This window comes from Solenopsis invicta, chromosome 10, assembly GCF_016802725.1.
Source record: "Solenopsis invicta isolate M01_SB chromosome 10, UNIL_Sinv_3.0, whole genome shotgun sequence".
Lineage (NCBI taxonomy): Eukaryota > Metazoa > Arthropoda > Insecta > Hymenoptera > Formicidae > Solenopsis > Solenopsis invicta.
The window spans coordinates 13527170-13544975 of NC_052673.1; the positions used below are offsets into that span (position 1 = coordinate 13527170).

Sequence of the window (17806 nt, forward strand, 5' to 3'; positions counted from 1 at the left end):
GAAACCGGCATATGGGGTCACGCCTACGAGGTGAACGAAAGAGGGGGGCCTCGATTTCGGTCGTGGATCCCTTTTAGAGGCTCGGGGCCCGCACGCGCCGCAGCCTGCGAAAATGCACAATCCGCCGATTTGGGACGAAGTGATCCCGTGGGAGCATCCGATGACGATGACTCGATCCGACGATGCGGCCGGCCCCCTCGAGGACCGCGACGAAATTGTCAAAACAAGGCAAAAGCGAGAGCCCCCGATTAGCGATCTCTGACAATTGCGTGTCGACGGAATCGAAAGCTGACGAACTAACTTTGTAGAATATGAAATCCATTATTCGAAGTCTGTCACGTCGACAATGCTGCACTTTAGATACAAGACTCTGAGATTTTAATAGTCTGATTGAAAATTTATCACGTTGCAGCTCTTGATTTCTAAAGATTCTCGTACGCCAAGATACATTTCCAACGGATCAATTACAGCCTAGCTGTCTGACCTTTACAGCTTACAGTTGTGTTTTCACGATTTTATTGCAACAGTACAATTTGTATAAACTTTCCTTACTGTGTAAACATTTTTGGACAAGGAGCTATGTAAGTGCCGCTTTCCTAACGAGCCGTCCTCCTTGATCATAGTTGTGCCGAGTGAGCATAAGGTGTAGGAGGCAAACGATATATAGTTTCGGATTATAGTCGCACGTTTTATTGCCGACACGATATTACAACGTATGCAAGTCTATAGTCCGACATTTTGTGCGCTTCCGCCTCATTGTAACGTTTCGCCGGTGCAATGCAGCTGCAATGATCGCACGGCCGATCGATATCACGATATCGCTGCCACGTAGTTGCCCGCCGAGCTGAAACCCACTGCTTAACGTAAACTATCTACAGCAAGTACAAGCTTATGGTGTTTATGCGAAGTTACTATCTACGTGTACGTGTATATTTACAAACTTCCAAGACTTGCTATTTACAATGCGCGCTGCGAAGTCGAAACTCTCCTTTTGAAAAAGAATCAAACGCTCGAGATACGAGTTCACCGAAGTGATATATTTAAAAAATCTTGACCGATACAAGAGAGAAAGAAAGAGCGAATTAAACAGAAAGAAAATCAATAAGTCTTAGAAAGACAGCTAAAATAGAAAAAAAATTTATAAGATCAGAAAAATTTAAAAAGCTGCTATTTTTGTTCGTGCACAACGATTTAACTTCAACAAAGAACGATTTAGTATTCTCTTTTAACGAGCGATATATATATATATAGTGCAATAGATAAAAGTTATATAAGACAAAGGGAAAGTTTGTGTTTATCTTCTTCCAACGTTTCATTTCACATTTATCATAGTTGTTTTTGAATTTTTGATCGACATTATACCCAATTTTATAACGAGGACTCGACTTCATTTTCTCACGCGCGCGTTTCACACCGATTATCGATCTACCTCTATCTGTCCTTTCGTATCCCACCGTCGGGTATCCAAGTTCATCATCCACGACATTCACTACCTTCCGGAGGACCCGAGACCGGCACGATGCGCCGGCACCGCGAAGGCCCTTAGACCACCCCCGACTCCGATCTCCATCCCCATACCGGCGCCCAAAGGCGGCTGTACCTGGCCCGTCAGATTCACCGACGTATTCACTAGTCCCAAGGTATCTCCCAACACCGACGACGACGCTCCCGAGGACCCACCCTCGCCCGAAGACGGCGTCGGTCTTCCGCGCGGCGCCCTCGCACACTTCTCCAGGTGATGATGATGCGATCTGACCGCCAAACGACTCACGTGCACCGGTATCGGCACCACGATTCTGGTACCGGTAGTGTGCTGCCCCGTGGCACCATTGTGACGGCCAGAGGCGCCGGATGGCGTCATGGCTGCCGCTGCCGAACCGACGCCGACGCCTCCACCGCTCAACCCGGCCTTCACCCGTTTCCATTTGGCACGTCGGTTCTGGAACCAGATCTTCACCTGCGCCAGAGTTAAATGATTAATTTTTAAGTTATGTAAATTCTCTTGATGGAAAAGAAAGAGAAGTATGTGATACTGTTATTGTAACAAATAAATTAAAATGCATTTAAAGAAATTAAAGGTTCTAACAATCATCACGTGATTTTAATACTGATCATTAATTTCTTCTATTTAAATATACTACATGTATAAGTATCTTTGAAAAAAATGATGAAGAGGAAAAGTAAATTTATTAATTTAGTTATTTACATATTGCAATAAAAGTTACGAAAAATCTTAGGAAGTATACATTATAAATTTGAATAATTGAAAAAAATTACCAGCTATTTTATTAATTTTCGATAGTTTAAGTAGATATCAATATTGTAAATTTGAATGATTGTATAAGAATGAATTCTCTTTCTCGGGGTTGCAAAGTTCGCCTTCCTTCAAGACATTCGATCGAGTCCTATCTTGAATTCTAACGATTATGATCCTAATTTATTCCTTGATTAAGCTCTGACTATACAGTTTATCGATTATCGTTTTAGTTTGGCACTGACCTGCACCTCCGACAATTTCAACGCGTGCGCTATGTGCGAGCGTTCTGTTAAGCTCAGGTACTTCTTGGCGTGGAATTCGCGCTCCAGCTCGAGCAGCTGTTCCGAGGTGAACGCGGTACGTCGCCGGCGAGCTTTGTTGCCACCGGCACCCGATGCTGACGAGCTCTGTCCGTTTTCTAAAGCTCTACTAGGGCTTGGGGCGGCATTGCCGACGCCACTGACAACACCATCGGAAACGTCGTGGCCCTCGCCGGAACCTGCAGCTCCGACACCCTCTTCATCGCTCTCGGCTGACGCACGCCCGTTCTCAGATCCTGAAACATGTAAATGATTATGAGATACCTGCCAAATTTTATTTGTACATATATCAACGTGTAATATAGTTAATAGAATAAAATATAATGAAATTGAGAGTCTGCACTATCGTGAAAAAGTTTAGGACCCATCTATATGTTATTATTCCCAAAATGAATAATATTGCTAATAATCATTCAGCTTATTAGATTTTTGTGCTAATTGTTAATAATATTATTTAATGATGTTAAAATCGAATAAACGAAACTGATTGTTTTAAACAATGTTAGCTCATTTTGAAAATAGTAACATATCAATTTTTACGTTAATCCTAAACTTTCTGACGATAGTGCACATTGTAACAAAATAATGTGTTGTTAATTCATGTAACGTTTGCATTCTGTCAGCGCATCATTCAATCGGCCATTACAAGCGTAGATAAAAATGCAATTCACATCTCAAAATACTATTTCTGCGATCAATCTATAACAGGAGCTGGGTATATAATAAGAGCAAATATTAACTGTGTTCAGTATTCGAAACGTGTGGTCATCAAAATTGCACAATTCCGAGGATTGAAATCCACGACTAACTTTCGCGACATTAAGTCATCAACGGAGTTTATCGTTATCGAGAGAACATCGCCGCGGTATGTATAGTCCGGCGGCTATTTAATATGCGGAGCAGATTGGTCGTTCCTTCATAAAAGTTGCGTTCTTCGATCGTCGGTAGCGTTTTCCCATTCGTAATTTCCCGTATACCGTTTTTTTCCCCCTTCATCCGCGAGACAGTCGAGCGCGACATGCAATATGCACTGAGATACGAAACAAAGTTACCACGGAGTTTGATGACTCCGTTGGGTCATTATTTATTGAAAATTATTCCTACAGAGCGCGGTTATAAGTTCCACTCGAATGGCTCGTGTTCGACTGATTCGACGATCGACTCGATGGGAACGGAAATTTGCGTCAACAAATGTCCGCAAGAGAAACATTTATCGAAGATTGTCTTTGGTATTGACATCGAAGAGGACTTTTATATAAAGGGATCGTAATTTTAAACATTTCGTGCTGAAAATACCTCGGAAATTTTCAAGAGTTTCAAGTAAAAGAAATCAATGAGTACGGTACATCTATTTATTTGTAAAAGTGCAGCGATTAACGTTTATTAATGCGATAAAATAATATTTGCAAAATAATAAATGAGCCGTTTAAAAAAATATCACAGGATCCAGTCGAGGTAGATTAACATGAATTTAAACATATAAACGCGCAATACTCATTTCTCTTAGAAATAAGGTATAAATAGTATCGTAGTTCTTTGTCGCGGGCTGGATTTTCTCGAGTCAGTAACCGCACGTGATCAGCACAACTTTTCCCACCGCAACGTGGCCGGGTCGCATGATCAAGAGCCGGTCGTTATTTACGGACGCATTATTTCCTGCTAAAGTTCGTTGTCAACGGCCAACTCGGCTATGGTCAGCCTGACTTATTCATCGGCCGCGATTCGCGCGTCTTTCTTATCCCGAAGTTCGCGGGGCTGATCGAGCGCGCGCTTATGGTAGCGCGCAACTTTCCTCCGCGCCGCGCGCCACGCCGGTTTGATGCACTCTCCAGTCGTTGATTTATTCAGAAGGTTTCGATTAGGCGAGCGGGACGCTTCCGCGAGCGTACCTCGGGCGTTGTCCCCTGCCTGCCGTCTTTACACTTCGCGGCAAAATCGAGCGTGCGGATCGATCCGCGAGAACAATGTCGATTACATTCTCGTTTAACGGACCTTAGCGCGGCGCGCTAAGGATTTTTTAAGCTATACTTTTCTAGCGAATAGAGTTATTGGAGCGAGGCTATAACCCGAAACTTCAACACGCGACATTGGAATCGACAGTTTCGTTTGTTTGAAACTGGCAAACTGATTAGCACAGTGAGTAAGCAAAGACGATAGAAAATTGATGAATGAACATATGACTGAATCGTAAAGAAAGTTTAGTTTTTCAATCGAGGAAAAAAGAATCTTTGCTGTAAAGATAAAAAATACATGAAGGGAGGTAAAATACATAATTTCTAATTTAGTATAAAACCGAAATTGCATAAAAATTTTGTTCTTCCAATTTAAACAATTCATTACATGTGGAAAATATTGTAAAAAAACGAGTGTGATAAAAGCAATTCATGCAATATTAAAATAATCTTGCCAAATAACACAAATATCTCTTAAGTTACGTAATAAAAGAATAATATCATGAAACCGTTTAATATTCAAAAAGTAGAGTAATTTGGTCACTAATCGATTGAGTTGTAAATTTACCCGTCAATTACACAAACACGCAATAGATTAATTGGGTCGCGGCAATTTTATCGATTTCGCCCTAAGAAAAGCTGCTGATATCTGTGTCCAAAGTAATATTAAAATATTATCGATTCGCAGCGTATAATAATAATTGGTGAAAATAGTTGGCATGTTCTAGAGCTCATGTTTTATTTAACCGCTGGCAAGTGGCAATTATTGAAACCTGTCAATGATGAAGCAACCGGAAATCAAATCATTTAACGATCTTCGTTATCAATTCACCGGTCGTTCATGTCTGATTAATTTTCGCAATCTATTCAATTTTATTGCTTCCATTTTATCAATTGCTTGTCAGCTGGTTTCCGACATTTTCTTGAGAGAGAAAGAGAGTGAGAAAGAGAAAAGAAAAAAGGAAAAAAAAATAAAAGAGAGACATTATAAAGAATAATTCCGGTATATATGTTGTAACTATCCGAACTTAACTTGTCAAGTATTACGTATTTTAAGAAAAATATACAGTACCTTAAAAATAAAACTTTCATAATATCTACCACTATAAAAAAATATTAATAAGAAATATTTATTTTCTTATATTTGAAAAAAAAAACTTTAAAAATATTCTACCTTGATAAGATATATAAGATGTCAAACTGAACAAAGAACATGCAAGATCAAAGCACTTCTATTTTGTTGTACTCTTATTTTTCACCTCTACACTTATCACGAAATACCCGCTAAGCCTTCTATAATCCCTACAATAATCACTTTACGTGGGCTATAATACATAATTGCGCTACTTACTACGTTGACAGATCGATTCAACTCATGGTTTCATTATTAAGAGTAAAAGACTAAAATTACGATTCAGCGTAATATGATATAAAGGCACATAACAGTGGTTACTGTAAATTTCCCTCATTCTTTCTATTTTTTTCCGATTTCTGCGGCTTGAATCCTCACGCGACGTAAACTGGACTTATACTCTATATTAAATATCTCTGAATATTTAAAATTGTAAGGCGTAATGTTGCAATGCTTTGTGCACTCTATCCTTACAATCATATTGTATATATTATTAAACCAATTTAGAGTTCTTAAATCCTGAAATTCTTAGAATTTTGAAATTCCTGAAAAAAATAAATAACTTTTCATTCTTAAAAATTCTCAGATTAAAAGATGTTAACACTTTCCGATTCTTTGAAAGATAATGATCTTCTAATTTTAATCTTCTAACAATTTCATAGATTTCATTCTTTACTCTTTTCATTCAAAGTTTAATTTAGATACGTTCATTCTTAATCTCTTCTATTTCAAGATTCTTAGTTCCGTTGACATACGAGTAAAAAAAATTTTAGAATATAATAAGTTCATGACAATGCAAACACATAGCGGATGAAACTAAACAAATTATACTGCGACCATAACATCTCACATAATGACGCGGGGTTTCGATCGATCGGCGGAATCGTGCCAATCTCGGTATCATTGTTACCAAGAGCACTGTTCCTTTTTTTTGCGACAAGTACGGCGCGGTCCTTCACGGAGCAAGATGCGATCCTCCCATATCGTGTCGGACGCGCCGCAGGATCCGTACTCGAGCAATGAATAACGAAAATTCAGCGACCGGGGAAACTGCGGGAAAAGCGAAAAAAGGCTCGGGGGTCGGGTGCTATATCGCTCGATTGCAACTAACGGGCAACGAGTAGTGGAGAAACTATTTATGCATTTGCGATTTTCGTAAAGTATCAATGCAATGACTTGCATTAGTTCGATCACAATCGTAGCAACTGTACTTTCTAAATATCGTAAAGTAAGAAAGTGAAAATTGAAATTGTGCAATTATTCAAGTAATATGCCACTATAATAAGAGTTAAAAATCACTCCTAATGAATCTGAATCATTGTCGGTCTTATAGAAGTGAATTCTGATTTCTTATACAATGGCAAATCACACAATTGCACAAATTCAATTTTCCTTTCATGAAATTTAGAGGACATATTTTTTCTTCTTGCAACACATTGTTAGATTTTCCTTTAATTAATAATTATCTAATGTAACCGTAATGTTGTAAATTATTAACTAGCATTGAAAAATTAAGAAGAAAGATTATAAAATATTTACAAGACATGATTTATATATCACGTAAATATGTAGCTTTACATAGCCTTAATTATACCTTTACTCTCTTTTCTTCGTTATTTTTGTATCTTGGTTAGGATAAGGATAAGGTTTCAATAGCCACGTGCGCTTCTAACCGTGCGGAAAATACGTCCGGTTTATTAAACGTTAAGAAGGCAGGCGAGATTCGCGACCTCGTTTCGGAATAATTTGCTCGATCGCGGCCCGATATAGCGCCCGGCGCGATCGATCGGCGAATCTCGCCGGAAGCAATTATCGGGATCGGAGCAGAGGAAACGCTCATTCGCCGCTCGCGTATCACTTCGTGAGTGTATTTTTGGATGTGCGACATGAAATTTCAATCGGGCTTATTAACGGGTTGCGCTCTGTCGGTTTGTGCTGCACGATGACGTTACCGGGCATTGCGACGATCGATATAGCGAAGCGCCGGTTCAACCGCTTCTTCTCTCTTTCTCTTCCCGCGTGTACGGCATGCTACGAATAAAATGTTTTCTATCTGTATTCTCACGGTACGCAACAACAAAAGAATGAATTTTCAAAAGAATAAGCGTGAAAAAAAATAATGTTTGGCACATGTGAAATTTTCTCGACTCAAACAACCTCCATTAATAAAGTAATCCTTTTTTATAATTTTATGTTAATAGTTTTTTTAAAACTCTCAAATAGAGCACGAGTAAGCACCAAGGTAATGGGAAAAATGTATTTTTTCTATTCTGCATAATATACAATTTTACAAAATGTACATTAAAAAAAAAGTTATTTTGCAAAATACAAGAAACAAGAATCTGTTTATCAATTGTATATATAAAATATATTATATATCAGAATTTATATTACAGCCCAGGTTTTGTAATTAAAAGAAAATAAAAAGTAATAGTCAATTAAAAATACCTGCTCAAACATATTTATTGACAACATCCCCGACAATTAGTAAGAAAGGGAAGGCGGCAAATAGTAATTCGTAAATTTATTAGCACTTGCCACTTTTTGTTACTTAAGTTTAACTATCTGTATTATTGCAAATAATTCTGGTCATAATTTTTTTAGAAGCCAAGTTTTGCTATTTTGAGAACTTTCAATCCATCTTACATAACAGCCATCTGTTTATCGACAATTTTCCTTGATAAGTACTCTCGATGTAATTATGTTACAGTTAATTGCTATATCGTCCAGCCACTGGCAGTTATAGCCCAGGTTATACCGGTTGTATCGTTAATTCTGCAGCGCTGACGTTATAAATATTGCACGACGCTCAACGTCGCGTCACGGTAGCGCTGAAGAGAACTGACGATTTCCATTCACAGCGACGCGACAGCCACTTTGTTATACGTTCCTGGCCTCGAGAAGTCCCGTTCTTCGTATAATCGTTTTCATCTCGGTCGTCGTTCTGATGGCTATGAATGACGAATGACATGGTCCAAAAGATCTTTCGTCTCGTATGCCAAATCGAAATATGATCCTTCCGTTCGTTTGACGCGCGCGATACGCTAATCGGCTTCCCGCCGCAGAACCGACGAGTGTGATTAAAATTCAAGTGGCATTCGATGATTATCTTCCCGTATGCCATTTGAACATCATCGAATTAGATTCGAGTGTGCGGAAATAAACGATTACAGTAATGACTTCATAATTTGTTCGTTTATTCGTGTAGGTTGAAAATTAATAATGCAAATATGAAATCATTTCTGTCTATGAAAACGATGTTGAAACGTTCTTACATTTAGCATATTATTTGAAAATTAGAATAAATCAGATTATCGCGCATTGATTTTGTTTTAATTTAACTATGGATTTTTTAACATAAATTGTAAACGTTAATTTCTTGCTGTATTATGGCAATTGTTGTTGTCAAATTGAAACTGAAAAGTATCAGAATATTATTATAGAATTGTGAAGATAATGACACATGTACATTCTGCAATCACATAGAAATAAAAAAAAAAATCGTTTGATTTCCGTACGAAAAAGAACATTACATTTTCGTAAATGGTATACGATACAAAAATAATTATATTTTGTTATTTGTAAATGTCACTTAAGCCCCATATCGTGGCAATTTTATATTCGTCGTTTAAAAGAATTATTTATTTCTATCGACGAATTCGTTATTTTCGATGAAACAAGATTTCGAGATGAAACAAGATTTTCATGAACGATCATTTGATTATTCGAAGCGACGGCGAATCAAATCGTTCCGCGTCGCCGTGAATGGAACTCTAAATTTTACATGGGCACTCAAAAGCTTCGCTCGAGTCTTCCATATATTCGATTCATGTAGCCAGCTTTCGTGTTCTCATGATGAAAACGCCGTTAACACACTTTCCGCCGTGTCACATCTGGGCCATTGATTAATAATTCGCTGTTGAATATCGCGAGACTCGTTCTCATTTCAAAGTACTTATCTGTTACTAATCCAATCTTCAATATATCTATGTGTGTGAGGCTTGTGTGGATTTGATATTTTCGTTCTCTTCAGTAATGAAGTTCGAAATAGGACATTTATATGATTCTAAGAGTTTTAGATGTATATCTTAACAATTTCATTCATTCTACAAGTCTATTATTTATGTAGTTTATGTGAAATACGACTATATCCTTCTCATAAAGAAAATTTAGTATGTTTTGTTGAATTAGATACAACTTCATATATAATTATGTAACTTCATTAAAATGATCAGAATCTTTTACATAAAATACATTGCTCTCCATTGTGTTATATTCATGAGTGAAGAAACTTAGTGATTTTCTCATCTTCACACAGCTCCAACAATTGTCTAATTGGAAAATTCGAGGGTTCCAGACATTGCAAAAGAAGGAGTTATTTTTAACTTCCCGTCATTGGATAATAGCTTCGGCGTTCGATAAGATCTAAGCGTTGTGTATTTATGACGCATCGTCTCGATCGACGATCGCATTAAAATAACTGCTCGTCCGTGCTTGAATAAAAATTCATCTGATCAAGAATAAAACCGATCTCATTCAGAAATAGCGCGATGTGTGGTTGATTGCATTAAACGATATGCATATTAATTCTGTCTAGTTTCTCACATACCTAATTTCTTAATATGATTAATCTGTAAATTATTTAACAGATTAACAGTCGATATGCGACAACTATTTTGAGTCGAGCGATATTTTTTTTTTTCTGACGCAACCTCAAATTCACAAATCATGCATAATTTATTCGAAATTTATTCACAATTGTTATAAACGTAAAAGAAAGATAATTAGTGAAGAGTTTCCTGTTAAAAAACTTGATTGTTGACTCTTTAAGATGTCAACATTTTTGAACGCTACAGCACCTGACTTTTCTAAGTACGGTATTTGACTTTACACAATTCAGTTCTTTTTATTTTTCAGTGAAAAAAGAATTTTCACTATTGTTTAAAACCAAAAGTTAAAAGCTTTAGACACAGAGTTTACGTATTTAATTTTAAAAGTGCTTTAGCAATTTCAAAAGCATTAAGGTTTCTATTTCCAAGAAAAAGAATAGAAATCGGAGAAATTAATATATATTTTTGGCCCATTCAATTCTTTCGTCTACTTTGTTATTTAAGTTTAGAATCTGAACTCTTAAAATTTGCTGCTCGTTTTCAATATCGTTGAAGCGCAAATCAAATTAAAATTGGTATTTCTGTGTGTCTTCAGACTCTTTTTGCCTTCTTTCTTTCCCCCGATTCTTGTTGGCAGGACCAGGATCGGTAATCTATACATTGAGCGAGGACGCAATAGCCGCACGTAGGTGGATCGCGACGAATTCGTAGAACGTCGCGATCGCGCCTCGTGACGATCGACGCACCGGTTCGGCGCGGTGCGTCATAAATGACCGATGACAGGTTCCCCGAAGCCATTTCGTCTCGCATACGAAATCGCCACCGGTCGGCGGTACATCAATAAAAAGTGTGTCCGGCCACGAATAAATGCACGCATCTGTACACCATCGGAATTGTCCCCACGGAAATACGTGATCGGCGATCGGCGGTCATGTATCCTTTGGCTTTCGGCGATTCAATGGCGACGCGTTTGGAGTCTTCCGTGAAACACCGTAAAAGTCCTTGAGAAAAATTGGATTTTCTGTTTCTCTTGAGGGTTACTATCATAATGAAAATAGCATAAACTCTATTTCTATTTTATTATTATTACTCATATATTCTTACGTTGATTTAAAATTGATTAAAATATACTAAATATTTTCAGAATATTTTCTTTTTATTTAACTATACTATTGTACTACTTTTAAACTATTAAATATGTAGATAATTTGCTAAAAAAAATTTTTTTTGGAAAAGTAAAACTATGAGGGATTGTTAATGTACGGAGACAGAATTATTTTGTCGAAGACACATTAGAAGTTCGGCTAAGATAGACTGCGAGAGATATCACAAGTATCGCCCACTCATCCGTATTTATACACATACAAGATGAGATCAGGCTACGGGAGCGCGATAATTTATGCATGCTACCGTATATCTCGATCCTTTGCGGTCGATCGTAGCGACTGCGATCGTGACCGAAGACACGCCATCGGAATTCGTAAACGTTCGTCAATCGGACCTACCGATTTCTCCTGTTTCGCGATTGGATCCATAGGTCATTCTATTCCTCTTTACAGACCAGCGGCAACATCTATTTTTATACTATTCAATGTTTAGTTATTGTGTAACCTTATTATGACCTAATAATCTCTTCCTGAAATACTTAAAATTGCGCTATAATAAAGATATACATATATTATCACAAGCACAGGATGAACTTATCTATTATGCACCAGCAATCAAGTAAAGGTCAAAGATTTGCACACCAGACTAGAATTAAAGAATATATCTATTGAAAGTCGATCAATCGTTTCAAATTACCGTTTTATCGACAGATTTAAAATTATCAATTACAGGAGAGAGTTGCTGAATACATATCGGTTTTCTAAATTACCTCTTTAATATTTTATATTTTTACCTACAATTAGTATAAGTAACATTTAGTAATAAAGATATTAAATTAAGATACTTGAGATATACGCAATACAAAAATTTAATAGATTACATTTTATTATGTGCTTGCTAAAACATTTCAAAAATCAAGTACAATAAGTATAACAGGATGTTAATTTTTGATTAATTTATGTAATTAGTAATGCAATTTTATACTAATTTTTTTATATTTTTGATTGAGTAAATATATCTGAAACATCAAACTACGATTGTAACATTCATTTATGTACAAATCAGTATCAAATGAAAAATATAATAACAAATAACTTGAATAATATAAGATATACATTTGGCTACTCTCCTTATAATATACAGTTACTATGATGTATTATTCATGTATATAATATGTAGCTATTATGGTATATTATTCAAGACAAATTCGCATGTGCTCTAGAAAACTAATAAAAGTGTATCATAGAATTTTTTACATTTATAGACGCTTGATATAGTTGTTTGACTAACTTATAAAGTTATATTTAGCAAGCATATTTTATCATGTGCGTTATTTCTCACATATTCACGCACACACATTTGTCTTTATTTTTAAAAGATGCAACATCACAATACGTACTTTTAATAACAATAATATTTTGTTTGAGTTTTTCTAAATTATTCAAATTGTACATAATTTTACCATAAAATCAAAACGATTATTTTGTAAAACATACATGATATAAAATACGTCAAACTTATTTTTTCTCAGAAAGAAGATACGAATTAATCAACATTGCGATAATCTGATATTTATTTTTTTCTGTAAGTATATATATATATATATATATATATATATATATTCTATTATTTTCAAACAAACCAACATGATTTATGAAAACTATCTCCGCAATTTTTTGTGATTATACATATAGTCTTTATTACATTGCCTTAATAAATATTAAAAAAATGTTAAACTCACCGTGTCGAGATTTAGAAAGATCGTGTGCCGGCGACGCCGGCGATCCAACGCTGCCGTCCTCGTCTTCGCTGTCGGTGAAGCTGCTCGGCGCACGCTGGTTCGTGACACGACGGCAACCATCCAGTGGATAGTATCCCTGCGGATGATTGGACGGCGGTATGGAGGGCTGCGACAGTCGGCTCTGATGCAATTCCGGGTGAGCCGGGTAGCCGGCGGACGGATGCTGCGGCGGCAGCATCGGGACACCGGATGCACCGCTACCACCATACATCCGCATCGGTAGCCAAGCGCTGTATAGTCCGAGTGGCACGCCAAAACCTATACAGACGAAACCTTCATAATTGACCGATGTAGATAACCGATTCAATGGATTTGGTAAATAGGTGGATAATTGGCAGACTTAAGGGTTACTTCGCAGAGATATATAAAGACGACCGACCTAGATTTAGCAGGATGCTATAGGTAATAAATACCACGTCGTTTACTCAATTCTAAAATACCCATGCTGATACTGATTTAACCTGCCTAATTTTGTGATCATTAATACGTAACATCGCAAATATTTGCAACTAAAATGTAATTCGATTATACTGAATAATGTGTTTTTAAATTTGAAATTATACCTATATATAAATTTTGTATTTAGATAAACATTCTTAAAAATAAAGCATACATATTCGCATTTTTATTTATTGAAGATAGCAGACAGACATTTCAGATCGTGTAAAAGTATAAAGTTACTTAATAGAACAACAGCTATTAAATATGCACATGTGCTGTTGGATTCGTAGACAATTTTTATTTGTGCTACAAGTTTGTCCATTACAAGTCATGATAAATGAATGGAACTACAAGATAAATCGAATTTTACGTTTTATTTCTATTCTTTTAGTTTTTCTAATATTAATATATTTCTTAATTGCTGAATAATTATTTTTGCGTCTAAAAGTGGCCTTTTTAAAGTATATTCTTAATATTAATTCTATTTTCGTTTATTGGCACTGTACGACAACCTTCTTATTGCTTAAACTCTAGTCTTACACAGGTGCACGTTTATTCTTCTTTAAATTCTACGATCTCATAACACATAAATCAACTTTCTTTCATGTGACGAAATTTGGAAACGTATCAATTGTGCGTTGCAATTATAAATTAACGTGTAACGATAAAACTTAGAAGAGCTGAATTGCGTCATAATGCATAAATTGAATATGCATAAGACACATGACTGAATATGCATAAGAAAAAAAACGGTAGACTCCGAAGGTTTCAAGTGACATATCCGTGATCGCAAATTATAGTTCGTGAAACGTCGCCAACACCTGGTCTTTTCACGTTTTGGAGCAATCCTTAGACAATACGGCACCTTTTGCTCGCTATTATACAATAATGCTTCATAGCAATCGTGTTATAATATTACTTATTTTGCAGCAAAATCTTCTATACAAACAGTCACATCTCAATTGCGTTAATAAAAAAGGGGATGCGCATGAGCCTTTAATTAATCACCTCAAAGCTCGAAACTGTTACATACACGTCCAATAGTGTAGTATATAAATATGATTTTTAACATTTTTGTTATTCCGTATAATAGGCTTAATTCGTATATACACGATTCTCTAAATGTAATTATCCACATTTATTATAAGACAGAGTTAGTGTCGATTAACAATGTCTAGCCGGATTAATGCGCGTCATAATTCTTCCGACGGAAAACGATATTCACGAACTTAATGCAAAAAAGAGCACATGCACACATGCACGTAAAAAATTATATAAGAATATATAATAATCTTAGTACATATAATTTCTATAACATATTATATATTAAATAAGAAATTTTTCTTTTATAAATTAAACGTTTATAAAACAGCTATCAACTTAATACAAATAAATATTAATTCGTATTTGAAAAACTCATTAGTTTATTTTTAATTAATGGATCAAAAATATAAATATAAGAAAGATTGAAAATGTGATCGTTTAAAAATTAATTTCGTAGTAAGAATTTCAGTTTTACAAAGGACTTCAGAATTTGTGACAAAGATATTTATTTCGTATAGAAATCATTTTCTAAATTTCATATAAAATATTTCTAATAATATTTACAATAATAAATTTGGCGTAATTTTACATAACAACTTTATTCTGCTTATTGCAGAAGATTAGAGAAAATGCTGAATGAAGCTCAAATACTACAAATACAGCAGACATGTAGATGTAATGCGATTTCTTCGCTGCAGTTATCGATTCGTTCATTTTTATGTATGTATATGTAGCCACTGTATTTTAAGCTACAGTCGCGACGCTAAGTTTTTATTCACATCCGCATCTTTTTTATCTAAACAGTTCTCAAAGTAATTTACTCAATATTTCTTTACAAATGTCCTTCCTTAAAAAGGATATAAATAATTAAAACGCTTCGCGCTTACACCGCAAACAAAAAAGATCTCATTCTTAAAATCTTGCATTTGTACAAAAGTTTCCAATTGCAGTAGTGCTGCAATTGGAAAAAGATTTTTAATAAAAGAGAATACTGAGTTGTTAGAATTTTTGATTTTTTTCTAGTGTTGCTGATCTAATTAAACAGAAAAAAATGTACTCACCTGAGGGCAACGTGGTCGCCGCTGCGGTCGCCAGGTAGTGTCTCTGATAGAGCTCGTATTCCCGGTCCCGGTCCCGGTGCTCTTCCTCTTCGCTGCCGTTCGTCCGGTCGTCCCGTACGACGCCACCATTGCCGGTATCATGATTCTCTCGCGCGCTACCGATCAGACTCTCGATCGTGAAGGGTCGCGGTGTCGGACGTCGCGCGAGCTTCGGTTCCGCGGCCGACGATTCCAACTCGTCGCTTGCCGAACCGACGTCGAGCTCGGTCTCCTCCACGCTCACGTCCATGACTCCTTTGAACTCGATGGACCGGTGTCCAAAATCGAGCGGGACCGATCTCAGTTCGATACTACGTGCGGAACATAATCTTTCTTTTTTCGCGCACACAATGGTTGATGTTTCTCAGTGCGGTTTAAAGCGCTGCGAGATTAAAAAGTAATGTTCCACGTTTGTGTGTTCTGCCAAATTGCGAGAATTTCCAGAAGGTAAATTGCAAATTTAATTATCGCTGTGCACTGGATTGGAGTAACAAAATTCAGAGTGGTTTAATTCGAATTGTCAGCGCTAAATTAATTTGCAATATTAATTTAAAGATGTCAATCAGTGTTAAGGCGTCTTATGTTTATTAATGATTGTTTTATAATAGTTGTGAGCGTCTAATTTAAGATTAGATTTATTATTTGTAATAATACTTTGCTTTATTTCACTTTGCGTGGTATTGTGTTTTGCATTACAACTGCAGCTATGGCACATTTTATAATAAACTTTAACACTAAATAATTTTTACTATCTGTTTATTCCAATTATTTTCTTCTTTTCTATTCGACTACTTTTTTTTTACTCAATATTGAAATATAATATGTAAAAATTATTGTTGCTCTATTATCACACTATTAAATATTAGTCTTTCAATTCGGTATGGCAGTCAATGTAATTCTTTTACATTTCATTGGCGATAATTTCCTTATAATAGGAGTTGCTATAGTCGTTCGATGTGTACTCACATTTGGCATACAAATCAATGTACTTTGGCATTGGTCACAATTTTTTCTTTTTTCAATATCGTCGAATAAATCTAATAAATATTTAGCTCGTATTAACATTACACTTCATTGTTGTTAATTCTTCCTTGAGTTTCTTGATTTACAGAAACGCTAGTGGTTGTTATAATTATAACACAGTTTTACGAAAATTATGATATCTAGGAATATAAAATCTGTGTCGTATGGAAAATCGTATTTGATTATTGAAATGTAGTGTTTGGCTCTTCCATGTATTACAGCGACATTTATAAATAAAATTAACGGTCATAACTAGTTAAATATGTCTAGGGCAATAATGTAATATGAAACTCCTTCGGAGTTTCTAAAACTCTCATGCTGAATGTTACTCCGTCGACTGTGATGTAAAGATTAATGCAGAACACTGTTAATCATGAAGACTCGTCCCGATCATCAGCAGTTTTGTAGAGTTTTGCAAAAAGAGAACACAAATTATCGCAATCACACTCGATGAAAATTTCTGGAACAGTTTATGCCCGTCTTTATAAATGACTCTTCTTTTACTATCAACTCGATAACTTCAACTATGAACATTTCTGCACCACGTTGATCATGATGATAGCAACCGCCGGACTATACACTGCACGTTATAAAGATATCGGAAGGCGACCGTATGACGCACGGGTCGACGGGCGACTGCCGAGGGTATAGAGCAAGGTATTTTAATTCGTGATTCCTCGGCATGCGCCGTGTTCCGACGTGGTGGATGGCGTGGCATCGCCGTACAGACTTTTGTCCGATCCTGATTGGTCGCATTCGGACCAACAGCGTCGTCCGGCCGCGCCTATCGTCCGCAGATCCACCATCTTGGTGCCAGGCTTTAATCCGGAGTACTTGCATTCGGATGCTTCGAGATTGGAAACGGTGGACAGTTCAGAATCATCGTGGTATAAGAAGTCCATTTTTAAATATCAGCTTGTTTAGACAGACTGATAGTGCAATTAACTCAACTAAGGCTTCTAAAAGATGGATGATGAAGCTATTGGCAGCAGTTTCCAAAAAGTAAAACTGTCAAGAGT

The 17806-nt window shown here is 36.3% G+C and overlaps 1 protein-coding gene across 1 annotated transcript; it reads right to left on the reverse strand.

Moving 5' to 3' along the window:
• Positions 1 to 499: 499 nt before the first annotated feature.
• LOC105193200 (homeobox protein GBX-2) lies at positions 500 to 17422 on the reverse strand. The gene is made up of 4 exons (XM_011157561.3): positions 15726 to 17422; positions 13120 to 13437; positions 2500 to 2813; positions 500 to 1957 (listed from the first exon to the last, which is right to left on the reverse strand). The coding sequence occupies exons 1-4, from the start codon at positions 16012 to 16014 to the stop codon at positions 1490 to 1492; spliced, it is 1389 nt and encodes a 462-aa protein (XP_011155863.2). The 5' UTR covers positions 16015 to 17422; the 3' UTR covers positions 500 to 1489.
• Between the last annotated feature and the right edge of the window lie 384 nt (positions 17423 to 17806).

Excerpts from the sequence above, each read along its gene's own strand:
- LOC105193200 (XM_011157561.3), bottom strand. The coding sequence starts at position 16,014 with ATGGACGTGAGCGTGGAGGAGACCGAGCTCGACGTCGGTTCGGCAAGC. Across the intron at positions 13,438-15,725 it reads GGCGACCACGTTGCCCTCAG|GTTTTGGCGTGCCACTCGGA; the intron begins GTGAGTACATTT and ends TCGTCTGTATAG. Across the intron at positions 1,958-2,499 it reads TGAAATTGTCGGAGGTGCAG|GTGAAGATCTGGTTCCAGAA; the intron begins GTCAGTGCCAAA and ends ACTCTGGCGCAG.